The sequence below is a fragment of the Cricetulus griseus genome, chromosome 8 (genome assembly GCF_003668045.3).
Source record: "Cricetulus griseus strain 17A/GY chromosome 8, alternate assembly CriGri-PICRH-1.0, whole genome shotgun sequence".
Taxonomy (NCBI): domain Eukaryota; kingdom Metazoa; phylum Chordata; class Mammalia; order Rodentia; family Cricetidae; genus Cricetulus; species Cricetulus griseus.
The window spans coordinates 31,114,879-31,128,404 of record NC_048601.1 but is presented as its reverse complement, the minus strand read 5'-3'; the positions used below and the strand labels follow the sequence as shown (position 1 = coordinate 31,128,404).

Sequence of the window (13,526 nt, the reverse complement as noted above, 5' to 3'; positions counted from 1 at the left end):
TGGATTTTTTTCCTTGGTGTGTAATTCAGGGCCTAATGAAGCACCCTAGCACTGAGTCCCAGGATAGGCCAGGATTCAAGTTTGCCACACTGGGGATTTGAACCGAGGACTCCCTGCGTTCAACCACTGAACTATAACCACAGCCTGTTTTTGTTTTGTTTTGTTTTGAGATGGGCTCTTACTCAGGTTCACAGACAGGCCTTGAACTTGTGATCTCCCTGTTTCAGCCTCTGTGGCCTCTGGAAGACAGGCCTGCACTACCACGGCCGATAAGACCTTTGTTTTCAATGGCCCTTTGTAAGCAGGAGCTAAGCTGGTACCACATACATGTGCAGCTATGGGAACTGGTTTACAGCCATCCAGTCTTTCCAACTTTCTTCTCAGAGCTGAGCAACAGTCAGAGTGGTCCTGCTTTTTGATTTGGGTTCCAGAATGTGTTATGACTTTATTCCTCTGGGCACTTTCACCCTCATTTGTTAATGTTCCCAGATAGTCCTGTGACTATATTGGTAGTAAGATGACTATAATTCATACTGGGTTAGAAATGAAAGCATTGGATTGGGATGCAGCTCAGTGTTACAGCCCTGGGTTCCACCCTAGCCTAGGGAACAAAAGAAAAAGGACACAACTTTTTATTCTTTGAGGTGGGGTTCCATGTAGCTCAGACTGGCTTCAAACTCACCGAGGATAACCTTGAACTTTGCATCCTGCTGCCTCCACCTCCCAGGTTACTGGGTAACAGTCATGTTTATGTGCGCTAAGGATGGAACTCAGGGCCTGTGCGTGTCTGGCAAGCACTCTGCCAACTGAGCTGCATCCTCAGCCTGCATTTAGTTTTGCGACAAGGTCTCACTGTGTAGCTCAGTCTGGATTTGAATTTGTGGTCTCCCTACCATAGTGTTCCAAATGCTGTGGTCATAACCAGGTACTACCCTGCCAGATTTTTCTTCTGATCTGGAAAGATCGTTAAAGCCAGCAATGGTAACGCTCACCTTTAATCCAGCACTTGGGAGTCGGGCAGGCAGATCTCTGTGAGTTCTACATAGTGAGTTCCGGGCCAACCAAAGCTACACAGTGTAACCCTGATATATATATATATATATATATATATTTCCGTGCTCTTGAACCTGGGAAAGAAAGTGGCAGTTCCCGGACTTGTTAATGCACATTTTCTATGATTTAGTTAATCATTTTCAGACGTGGTTGAATCATTGAGGACCTTTAATCCCAGCACTTGGAGGAAAGGCTGGAAGGTCTCTGAACATTTGAAGCCAGCCAGGGCTACAGAGTGAAACTTTGTCTCTAAAAAAGTTTCTTTTTTTAATTTTTTTTTTATATTTATTTTTTATGTATACAGTGTTCTGGCATATATGCCTACACGCCAGAAGAGGGCACCAAACCTCATTATAGATGGTTGTCAGTCACCATGTGGTTGCCGGGAATTGAACTCAGGACCTCTGAAAGAGCTGCCAGTGCTCTTAACCTCTGAGCCATCTCTCCAGCCCCCCCCCCCAAAGTTTCTATTAACATTTATTTTTCTTTTCTTCCTTTTAGTTTTGCACATCATCTTTAAAATTTTATTCTACATTTATTAGGTTATTTACTTATTTATTTATTTTGGTTTTTCGAGACAGGGTTTCTCTGTGTAGCTTTGGAGCCTATCCTGGCACTCGCTCTGGAGACCAGGCTGGCCTGGAACTCACAGAGATCCGCCTGCCTCTGCAGGTGCTGGGATTAAAGGCGTGTGCTACTAATGTCCGGTGCCTCTGGGGTTTTTAATCTTTCTTTATTATATATGTTTTTCTTTCCTTCTTACTCCGTGGCTGGCTGTGTGGCTGGGTGACTGGCCCCTGGTGTCCTCCTCTCCTAGCTCCTCCCTCTTCTCATTATGAATCTCGATTTCTCCTCCTATTTATTCTCTCTGCCTTTCAGCACCCCCCCCCCCATTTCTCTCTCCTGCCCAGCTATTGGCCATTCAGCTCCTTATTAGAGCAATCAGGTGTTTTAGGCAAGTGAAGTAACACGGCTTTACAGAGTTAAACAAATAAAAGAATGCACCGCATCTTTGCATCATTAAACAAATGTTCGCGTCACCCATTCTTCTCTCTCAATCCCCAGGACTGCAGCACATCCACATCTGTGCCCAAGCAGGAAAAGCTTTTGAGTTTGCCTGGAGACAGGTTTTTCTGGAGTGAGACCGATGTCATCCAAGCAACGGAGGACTTTGACCAAAGCCACCAAATCAGTGAGGGGACCTTTGCTGATATCTACTGGGGGCAAAGGCATGGTGTGGCCTTTGCCTTCAAGAAGCTCAGGGAGGTGAGCTGAGGGTGTCTGTAGGAATAGTGGGAGCCTGGGGCTAAAGATGATGGCTCCTCAGGGCTTATATCTTTTCCCACAGATGGTTAGCTCAAGTCCAGGGTCCATGGACAGATTCCTGCAAGCAGAGATGCAGCTTTGCCTCAGGTAAGTTTCCTGTGCAGAGCCTATGATGATAACAGGCAATATGGTGCCTCCTGTATGCCAGGCAAGTGGTTAGCACTGCCATTATTGTTTCAGGCCATTTTCTGTTCCTGTTACCTAGTATACTAGGTATACTAGGTATACCTAGTATACCTAGTCACTGAAAGGGTGGTATCTAAAGCACAAGTTTGTTAATTCATGGTTCTAGGGGCTGGGAAGTCAGAGGGCATTCAGTGAGGTCTCATTCAGGGTGATGCTTCAGCAGTGGGCATCACACAGTGAGACTGAGGGTCACTCCCCCTCTTCTTCTATAGCCATAATCCATGACCTCACCTAACCCTAATTACTCCTAAGCACCTTAGTGTATGCTCGGTTAAGAAAGCTTGGCTTGTTCCAGCTCTTTCCATGTATGAAGACAGAGACCCTTCCTGTCCCATTTTCAAACAGGCAGATAGACTGGGAGTCTGATGGCAAACTGATCTTAAAACCATAGCTCTCAGGGCTGGAGTGATTGCTCAGAGGTTAAGAGCACTGGCTGTTCTTCCAGAGCAGAAACAGCATGGGGATCACAGCCACCTTGAATAAGATTTAGTGCCCTCTTCTGTAGTGTAGGCAGAACACTGTATACATAATAAATAAATCTTAAAAAAAACAAATTAAAAAAAATCATAGTTCTCTAGACACATGGGGACCCATGGGACTAAGTCTGCCTCTATTTGAGTTATATAGCCTGAGAACAAAGAATGCTTTTTATTTTTTATTTTATTTTTTGAGACTAGGTTTTGCTATGTAGCTGCTTGGCCCAGAGCTCTTTATGTAAATCAGGCTGGCCTCAAACTCACAGAGGTCCATCTGCTTCTGCCTTCCAAATGCTGGGATTAAAAGTGTGTGCCACTATACTTGGCCTGGTATTTAGAAGATGGTTGAAGCAAATCAAAAGAAGAATATCCCATAGTCCATGAACACAAGATGACATTGGCCTTTCAATGCCTATAATAAAGTTTTATTGGTACATGGCTGTATTCACCAGTGCCATAGTGTCTGTGGCAGAACACATAGTAGGGCAGTTGTTATAGTCCACAGTCCGTGGATAATTCATATTTAGTAATTCACTCCTTATTCTAAGCTGACTTTGGGGCTGGAGATGTAGCCGAGCATACATAAAGGCCTGGGTTCCAGTCCTAGGAGCTTCCTACCCATTGCCACCCAGAGATTACAGGCCTGAAGTGATAAAGCCTTCTAAAGTTACCTTCCCATCTGTTCACTTTTCTGGGTGGCACACTCTTGTCATTCCAGCACTTGAGAGACCAGGGCAGAAAGGCTGCAAGCTCAAGGCTTCCTGTCCCAGAGCTGGGAAAGGTTTAGGGAGAGAGAGGACAGTTGGGAACTGAGATGTGTCCTGGTTCTGTCATCGTTGACTGGTGACTTGACAGGTGCACACTGACCACTGTCATCATGAGCTGCCACTCAGTGTGGGAAGGTAATGCATTCTCTCCCGCTAGGGTGTAGCTACAGACAAATAATAAGATTTTGAGAAACACAGAAGGGTATAAGTGATGTTCCTCAAAGTACCTGCCTGGCCTAGCATGTATGCAGTCTTGCGTTTGATCCCCGGCACTATCCTGCCATGAAAAACAAAACAAAACAAAACAAAACAAAACAAAACAAAACAATAAAACCCTCAACAAAGTTATAAGAACAATTGTGCCAGATGTAGTAGTGGTAGTTCAGACCTTTAATTCTAGCACCTGGGAGGCAGAGGCAGGAAGATCTCTGTGAGCTGTTAAGTTTAGAGATTGTTATTGTATTTGTTGTTGTATTTGGGTTTGTTGGCATTTGTTTCTAGGACTTTCCATATACTCTGTAGCTTGACTCCTGAGCTGTATCCTCAGCCCTCTTTTTGTATTGGGAAAGGCTTTCACTAGTTGCTTCATCTGGTTTAGAACTTTTAGGTCCCCTGCCTCAGCTTTCTGGCTCCTCCAGACCTAGTTAATTTGTCCGTCCTTCTTTCCTTCCTTCCTTCCTTCCTTCCTTCCTTCCTTCCTTCCTTCCTTCCTTCCTACCTTCCTTTTTCTTTTCTTTTCTTTTCTTTTCTTTTCTTTTCTTTCTTTCTTTTTTTTTTGTTTTGGGACAGGGTCTTATTAAGTAGCTCTGGCTGTCCTGGAACTAGATCTGTAGACCAGGCTGGCCTTGAACTCACAGGGATCCTCCTGCCTCTGCCTCTCTAGTGCTGGTATTAAAGGTGTGTGCCACCAACGCCTGGTTTAGGATTTAGTCTTGCATCACCACACCGAGCTAGTTAATGTTTTCTGTAGTCATTCATGTGAAAGAACACACATGTGTGTAACATGTATATATCTGTTCTCTGGAAACCAGATGTGTGGTTATGCTTTTCTTCAACTCTTAGCTTTCCTGGCTTGGTGGTCACTCCTTCATTGTTGGTTTAGTAGCCCAGGCTTTCCCAGGTTACAGAGAGTGCTCATTTGACATCAGGTAAACCCTGCCTCATGGTACAGTGTAAACAGACATGCAAATGACTAGTTAATGAGACAAGGAGGCAGCAAGCTCTGGCACAGGGACATTTGCAGTTGTCCTTCAAGGTGGACTGGACTGTGACCTTGAGAAGGGCATGGGAAGCGTGTGTAACAGTGCATGACGATTCATAAGGCAAGAGGTTTCTGGGAGGCAGAAGAGAAATGTCCTTTGTCCAGGTAGACATGTGGATGGTTCTCATGTGAATCATGAGACGTGGCTGGCGTCATGAGGAGAAAGGTGATTCAGACACGGGGAGTCCCCAAGTTAAACCAACCTGGGGCGGGTGTGGTGGCCTGTAGCAAGTTCTTCATCCTTAAGCCTCTTCCCAGAAGTGGAGTGGGGATGGTGCCAGCCTGCATAGCAGGGAAGTAGGGTGAGGCCATCAGGGATCAGAGCCTGTGACACCTGGGAGGTGGCTGGTGGCCTGGAGTGAGAAGGGAGGGTCTGCCTTTGGCTCTTGCTGTTTGATGTCTGACTGTACCCTGGTGCTGGGTTCAGGTGCTGCCACCCCAATGTCCTACCTCTGCTGGGCTTCTGCACTGGAAGACAGTTCCACAGCCTCATCTACCCCTACATGGCAAATGGCTCTCTGCAGGACAGACTCCAGGCTAAGGTAACAGCTGGGTCTTGGGTTGTAGTCCGATAATGGAGCGGATGGCTCCTGCCTAGGTATCATAAGGACTTAGAAGAGTGTGAACTTCTTGAAAGCTTATAAAATTCTCAATACAGACATCAATGTATCCTTTATTTCATTTTTATTTATGATTTTTTTTTGAGACAGGTCACCAGTAGCTAGGTTAGCTTCAAACTTGCTGTTTGGTAAAGAATGACCCTGAACTCCTGAGTGCTAGGATTACAGGCATGTGCTATCATGCCTGGTTTATGCAATGCTGGGGAATCAAACCCAGGACCTTGTGGATAGTAGCGGACAGTCTATAACTGAACAACATCCCCATTCTCCTCCTTTTGGTGTTAAGATCGAATCTAGGACATTGTACATACAAGACAAGTAAGTGTTCCACCCCTGAGCTTAATACCTCCAATCCTACATGTCCATTTCATACCTGAGGAAGCTGAGGCTCAGAGGCCTCATATGTCTTTCCCAAAGTCACATAGCTCACGTCTGTCTGAACTTGGATCTGTAAGTCAATCTGTCTGATACAAGCACCATCATTGCAAGCCAGTACATCACTCTGACTGAGCCCTGTGTTCAGGGACATCTTCAAAGGTGCCCAAGAGCAGGCTATACAGACTTCAGAATGGTGCAGGAGTGGCCCTTACTGTTTCTTTCCTTTCTCTTAGGGTGACTCAGACCTGCTGCCCTGGCCCCAGCGTGCTAGCATCTGCACAGGGTTGCTTCAAGCTGTCGAATACCTGCATAGCCTGGACATCATCCATAGCAATGTTAAGAGGTGAGAGGGACAGATGAGCTGGGCCTGCCGCCCAGCCCTGGCTTCAAGAATGCTTCCTATCTCTCCTCTCCCTCTCTTTTCTCCTCTGCCTCCTGTCGTGGCCCAGCATGGCTCAGTCCCAAACCACGGAAGCCACAAGGTTCGGCCTGAGTGGGGGAGTGTGGACTTGGAAACTCCTAGCAACTCAACGGCGATAATGACCAGACACAGGCATCTTGTCATCTTTAGAGAGCTCTCAGTTCCATGCTGCAAAACTGGAGTCTATTCTTTATTCAGCATCTTCCTGGCTGTAATCTAACTATTCTTTCCTGACCCGGAGAACATTTCTCTTCTATCTCCCTAGACCCTATCAGCAGATCTCTCTACTGTCTCTCTTCCAGTCAACTTCTCTGCCAGATACCTCTTAACTATCTGTTCTCACTCTTCACGTAGACTTTTCCCTCCGCCCTGGTGCAGGCCTATTCAAATGCTTAGTTCTGTAGAGATGCAAAATTAAGGGACATTCTCTGGAGCTCCAGAGCTTTGGACCCCGAGAAATCCTCTAATAGCACAATATTCGGGCCCCCAGCAGCCTCCCCTCCCTTTGGGACCTTAGGTCTCTCTGTAGGCCCTCAAAATCCAGTATTTCTGAGGTGTGCTCTCTGCTCACACTTAGCATGTGAAGCTGTCACTATGTCTGAGATCCTACTGAGCCAGTTTCCTTGCAGGCCACAACACCCTAAATGTTTGACCGTCCACTCAGAAGCCAGTCTACATTCCACCTGGGAGCTTTACCCAGCCTCAGTCAGGATCTGAGCTCCATGTCTAAGCTTTTCTCAGTACCCACCTTGCTTGTGTCTGTTGGTGATGGGTCTTGTCAGGGAGGCTTCTTGTCCCCATCATCTTAGTGTTGGGTGTCCAAGAGCAAGTGGTGTGGGAGAGATTCCAGAAGAGGCCAAAACTTTTAGCAGAACTGGCCACACGACCATGGGCCTTTCGGTTCCCTGAGGTTCCTCCCACGTGTCACATGCCAACTCAGATGGTCTTTCCTCTCCTGAATTTCATTTGATGGTACTAGAATCCATGCTGAGACAGGAACTAGAGCTGCCACTGACCCACTGCCCTGCATAGCGGGTCTGCTGACTTCTTTTTTTTTTCTTTGTGTGTAAGTGTGTTGGGGGATTGCACTCAGTATTGGATATGCCAAGCTTGCTCTGCCACTGAGCTGCACCCTGACTCATTTTCAATTTCTTGCTTTCCTCCCACACAACTCCTCACTCCTTGGAGGTTCCCTGGCTCCCAGTCCCTCCTCTGCTCCCCCCCTCACCCATTATTTGATCATGGGGCGCCGTCTCCCCATGTTGCAAAGTATCACGGTTTGTCATGGTTTCTTAGTCTTGCAGTGAAGCGGCTTGCCCATGTTTACTTAAGTGCTCCTAACAGTAGATATTGGAGTTGCTAGCTACCATAAATAAATTTAAACATTTTCTTGGTTTATTGAGACAAAGTCTTGCTGCAGAACAGAACTGGCCTGTAACTCACTGTACAGCTCAGGCTGGCCTGAAGCTCACTATGTAGCCTAGGCTGGCCTTGAACTTGCAATAGTCCTCTTATCTCAGTTTCCTGAGCTCTGAGTTTAGAGCTAAACTACCACCATGCCTGGCTTGATATCTTCTTTTTTTTGATATCTTCTTTTTTAAATACTATTTGGTGGGCCAGTGAGATGGCTCAGTGGGTAAGACCTTTGCTGCCAAGCCCAATGGCCTGAATTTGATCTCTTGATCCTATATGATGGAAGGAGAGAGCCAGCTCTTGCAAGTTGTCCCTCTGAGCTCTCCTCGAAAGTCATAGTACATGCTCCCTCCCACCACATAAGTGTAATAAAGTACTGCTAAGGTTAGTTCTGTAATGAAGCTTAACTTTTTGTCACCGCTCCCTGGGGAACTCTTTCTCTGAGTTAACTCCCTCCATTTGGTACTGGGTCAAAGGACATTTTCACTTCTCTTTTTGAAATTTAAAACATGTACCCTAGCCGGGTGTTGGTGGCACACGCCTTTAATTCCAGCACTTGATCTCTGTGAGTTCGAGACCAGCCTGGTCTACAAGAGCTAGTGCCAGGACAGCCTCCAAAGCCACAGGGAAACCCTGTCTCAAAAAACCAAACACACACACACACACACACACACACACACACAACAACAACAACAAAAAACCAAAAAAAAAAAAAAACCCAACAACCCCAGAAAACCAAACCAAAACAAAAAGAAACATGTACCCTTTCCCTACAACCTGAGCAAACTGAGCTGTAATGGAAGCCAGTGTTTGGCTTTGCACTGGTGAGTCCAGAACTTGTAGTGGGAACAGCTTTGAAAGAGTGAGTCTAGACCTGCATGAGCAGTGGGCTTGGCCTGCTCTGCTGGCCAGAGCTGACATCTGTAGGGAGTGGGAGTATGCATCTTTCTGGCCACATTTCTGAGGCAGTTTTCAACTCCATTCCCATTTAGTGCAGTGAGTGGTTTTCCAAGGCCATGTCCATTTATTGCTATTTTATGTTGGGGGTCTTCTGTGACACCCCTCTACTCACTTGCAGTACTGACATTGCCCACTGCTAAATTGTTTGCCCAAAGTGTCTCTATGGCAACCTCTTCTTCCCAGAATTTGAAGGTTTTGTTTATTGCTTTCCCACAGTGCCAACGTTTTGCTGGATCAGCATCTTAACCCCAAGCTGGCTCATCCTGTGGCTCATCCATGTCCTGCTGATAAAAAGACCAAATACACTGTAATGAAGACTCACCTGTTCCAGGCCTCAGCTGCATATTTGCCTGAGAACTTCATCAGGGTGGGGCAGCTGACCAAGCAAGTGGACATCTTCAGCTGTGGAATTGTAAGGGTCTTCTCTGTATGCGGCTTGTGTGGATGTATAACAGAGGCAGCTAGGCTGTGGCCTATAGGCCACATTTGAGACAAAGCCTACTGTGGCATCTTCTTCAATCTTATTTGTTTTTAGTTTTCACTGACTGAGCTATGTCCCTAGTTTGCCTAAATTTTTCCCCTCTTTTTTGGTGCTGGAGGTAATACTCAGGTCCTCAGTCATGATAGACATATGCTCTACCACTGAGCCATATTTCTTGTAAGTTTTTTTTTTGTTTTTGTTGCAATGAGGTTTCACCCTGTAGCCCAGTCTAGCTACCAATTTATAATCCTCCTGCCTCAGCCTTTTGAGTAGCTGGAACTATAGGTGTATGTCACTAGCCCTAGCTTCCATGACCTATTTTGTATGGCTTCTGAATTATGTGTGGTTTTCAATGGTTGTAAAGGTTTACATATCTAGGTGAGGGGGGTACATGTCTGTAATCCCAGCACTTAGGAGGTTGAGGCAGGAAGATTGTTTCTAGTTTCAGGCTAGTTTGGGCTACATAGTAACTTCTTGGTCACCTTGATCTTGTCTGAAAAACTCTTTAAAAAAATAACATGGAAAGGTATATTCAGAAACTGTATGTGATTGGCAATTCTAGTGGGCTATAGATATTATCTTTCAACTTCCTGATTCTCATCTACACTGTCGGCCTACTTAGCCATGTCCTGTCATGTCTAATATCCACCTGCTTCTGCCTCCCAAGTGCTGGGATTAAAGGCGTGTGCCACCACTGCACGGCTGAACCCGTCTTTTCAGCACCCATTTATCATTCCCATCATAGTTACTTCTGCAGTCAGTGTCCATTGACCTCTCCTATGTACTTCCTGCTTCATGACCAGGTCCCAGGCACTCAGGGCTTACTGAGCCTGATGGTTTGTCTGCTCAGTTTATCTTTAGGACACACTGACTCCTTTCGATGTCTGCAGGATGGGAGAGCTAAAAGGGTTTAGTGGACAGATGGGTTTGGAAGACACTGTTCAGCAAAGCCAAGCAGGTTTTTCATTATAGTTAACAGGAGCTTTTAACAAGATGGTGACCCTATGACCTGAGTGTTGGGAACTCGCCAGGGAACGCTTTGCAGGCTTCCCCAGCCTACTTGGTGGTGGAACCTCATTTTCTTGGTGTGTCTGTCTGCTTGGGGAATGTTGTCTGAGAAACCCAGTCTGTTTGCCTTCAGCCAAACTCAGACCTCTGCACACAGGCCTTAGCTGCTGTCTTCCTCTCAGTCTTGAACTTTGTACTTCCTCTCTGTGACCACAGTCTCCTATCTGTCCACATCTGCCTCTGAAGCCCTAACTGAGCCACCTCCCGCCCTCAGCTGGACCTCTGTATGTCAGATTCAGTTTCCTTCTGGCCCTGGCTGGCCACTCCGCTGATTCCCATCCTCCCCACAACACCCACAATTCCCTGTCAGTGCTTTAGTGAGGCCAAGCAGCCCTACTTGGAGAATCAGTGGCCCTCTGGTAGGGGAGACAGAGGAAGTTCCAAGAGAACCTAGGCAATTTAGGGAGACTGTGTCTCCAAACAAACAAAACAGAATAAAACAAAACAAAGGGGAGAAAAAAAAAAGTCAAAACAAACCAAAAGGGCAGACCCTCTAGCCACCAGGCAATATGGCCTTGTCCAGTAAAGTTACTTCAGCCATGTAACACCTGCTCACCCCATATCTGGGCCTCAGTTTGCCTTCTGTAAAATGGGGTTAGCGGTGCTTCTAGAGAGTAATGGGGCTGGGTGTGATGGTGCACACCTTTAATCTCAGCACTTAGGTGGCAGAGGCAGGTGATCTTTGTGAGTTAAAGGCCAGTCTGGTTTACAAAGTGAGTTCCAGGGCAGCCAGGGCTATGTGGAGAGACTGTCTAAGATAAATAAATAAATGAAATGTAAAAAGAGAGTTATGGGTAATGGGATTCTGTGTACAAATGGGTATTGTAACACTAGTGTGTGTGTGAGTGCGTCTGCGTGTACAGGTGTGCACATGCCACAGTGCATGATGGGTCAGAGAACAATTCTCCAGAGTTGTTGTTCTCTTTTGCCACCTTGTGGGATCAAACTCAAACGGTCTAGCCATCACACAACTGCCTCATCCTGCCCACTCTGTCTCAGTGTTGGGTTTTTTTTTGGGGGGGTGCTTTCTTTTTTTTTTTTTTGAGACAGGGTTTCTTTGGGTAGCTTTGGCTGTCCACTTGCTCTGTAGATCAGGATGGCCTCAATGTCTCAGTGTTTTTATGCCCACTAAGTGACCCTTGTCAGGGACTTGTTCGTTCCAGAACATCTATTGAATTGTTTTCTTTGTTTCTCCTTTCTGGCAACGACCTGATGGGCCGTTGCTTTTCACCTGGCTGCAGTCCCCTTTCTGTTGTGGTGCCCTGTGCTGCCCCCTCCTGGCCACCACCAGTGTGCTCCTCATTACCCTAAGAGCAGGGTCACCTCAGCAACCACTGTCTGTTTCAACCTGCTGCAGGGCGTGGGAGAGAAGCCTGACATAGAATTGCCGCTCACTCTGCAGCACAGAGCTGCTCTACCACACATGGCAGATGCAGAGCCAGGGGTCCAGGTTTCCCTTCTTGTGCAGGGTAGGCCTGGGAATCCAGGCCTCTGTCTCCAGATCCCCCGACTCCTGTGTCTTTATACCGCTGAGAATCCCGTGAAAGGCAGGCTTGTTCTTCACACAGACATGGGTCACAGTTTTCCACTTGGGTGTTGGCTTACACCTGCTCAGGCCGTACTCCTTTGTGAGTGATGTCAGGGTGGCCGAGTGCTCTAAGGAAATAAATCATGTTGATGTGGCAGGAAGATTAGGAACTGAAGGTCATCTTCAGCTACAGAGTAAGTTCATGGCCAGCCTGGGCTACAAAAGACCCTGTTTCATGAACAAAAAATGGGTCAGGATGACTGAGTGGGTAAAGATACTTGCTGCCAAGCCTGACAACCTGAGTTCCAGCCCTGGGAACAACTCCCACAAGTTGTTCTCTAACCTCCACACAAGTGCTATGATACATGAAAACCAACACACACACACACACACACACACACACACCATGTTAATATATAAATGTAGTAATAAAACAGAAAAGCTGAAGCCTCTGCCATTGCCTAAATCTTTTGCTGACTGTGGGCATATCAAGATCACACTAACTCTGTGTTCTGGCCTATCCAGGTATTAGCTGAGGCCCTCACTGGCATCCCTGCGATGGACAAGGATCGAAGTCCAGTTTACCTGGTAAGAGATCCAGTCACTTCTGGGCTGGTATCCTCGAGCACACATCCATGTGGGCAGGGAGGGCCTTGACCATTGCGTGCAGAGTTCTCAGACCTCAGGCCAGAGCTCTCTGTGTTTACCATACCTACCCACAGTGCCACTTTGGAAGTAACAGCAGCTGGCCCTGCCTGTGTGTGTGTACAGCGGTTGAGCCACATTCTGTTTCTAGATGGTTTCTTTTTTCTCCCTTCCTTCCTTTTTTCTTCTTCTCCTTTTTCCTCCTTCCAGGGTTGGGGGAGGTCTTATGTTATAGCCCAGGCTGTCTGTGAATTCTTGGTCATCTTCCCACCTCAGCCTTCTCTCGAGTTCTGGGATCACAGGCGTGTGCCGCACACCCAGATGCAGCCCTCTTACTGAGCTCCTTCTCCTGTCACAGTTGCCTTCCTTTTCTTCGGTGAGTCCCTGTATGCTCTGCTAAAGTGGGTCATTCATCCCATGCAGACTGTGGGACATTTTGGTTTGTCTGATTTCACTCACTAGTTTTTCTAGTTTTCTTTAGAATTTCCTGGGAGTTGGCTCTTGAGACTTGTGTAGGTTCGTGGTTGATTCTTCTGTCAAGAATGCTTTGTCAGGGGGCAGGAGAGTTGGCTAGTGGTTAAGAGCACTGGCTGCTCTTCCAGAAGTCCTGAGTTCAACTCCCAGCAACCACACTCACAACTATCTGTAATTTGGAATAGTGCCCTCTTCTGGCCCTCAGGCATACATGCAGGCAAAACACTGTGTACATAATAAATAAATCTTGGGGAAAAAAAAAAAGAATGCTTTGTCAGGGGTCCCCACACTGTGAAGTCACTGCTGTTTTCAGCTTCTCACACTGGCTCAGATAAGATCTCTCTTTCCTGAGGGGTCACAAGGTGGGGCTCCATGAACAGCTTCTGGATCCCTCCCTCCTCTTTGGTGATAACTTGTCTCTCTCTGTAAACCATTCACGTGTTTCAACTGTTACATGCTGATTTCCTAT

At 46.7% G+C, this 13,526-nt stretch overlaps 1 protein-coding gene across 2 annotated transcripts in view; it reads left to right on the top strand.

Annotated features, from left to right (window-relative positions):
• Window positions 1-13,526, top strand: part of Irak2 (interleukin 1 receptor associated kinase 2) — a 54,047-nt gene that overhangs the window by 33,104 nt on the left and 7,417 nt on the right. For both annotated transcript variants that reach the window (XM_035448639.1, XM_027429116.2), the window contains 6 exons: window positions 2,119-2,319; window positions 2,402-2,466; window positions 5,497-5,611; window positions 6,301-6,410; window positions 9,078-9,273; window positions 12,464-12,526. In XM_035448639.1, coding sequence (XP_035304530.1) covers window positions 2,119-2,319; window positions 2,402-2,466; window positions 5,497-5,611; window positions 6,301-6,410; window positions 9,078-9,273; window positions 12,464-12,526 — 750 coding nt within the window. The remainder of the gene's footprint in view (window positions 1-2,118; window positions 2,320-2,401; window positions 2,467-5,496; window positions 5,612-6,300; window positions 6,411-9,077; window positions 9,274-12,463; window positions 12,527-13,526) is intronic.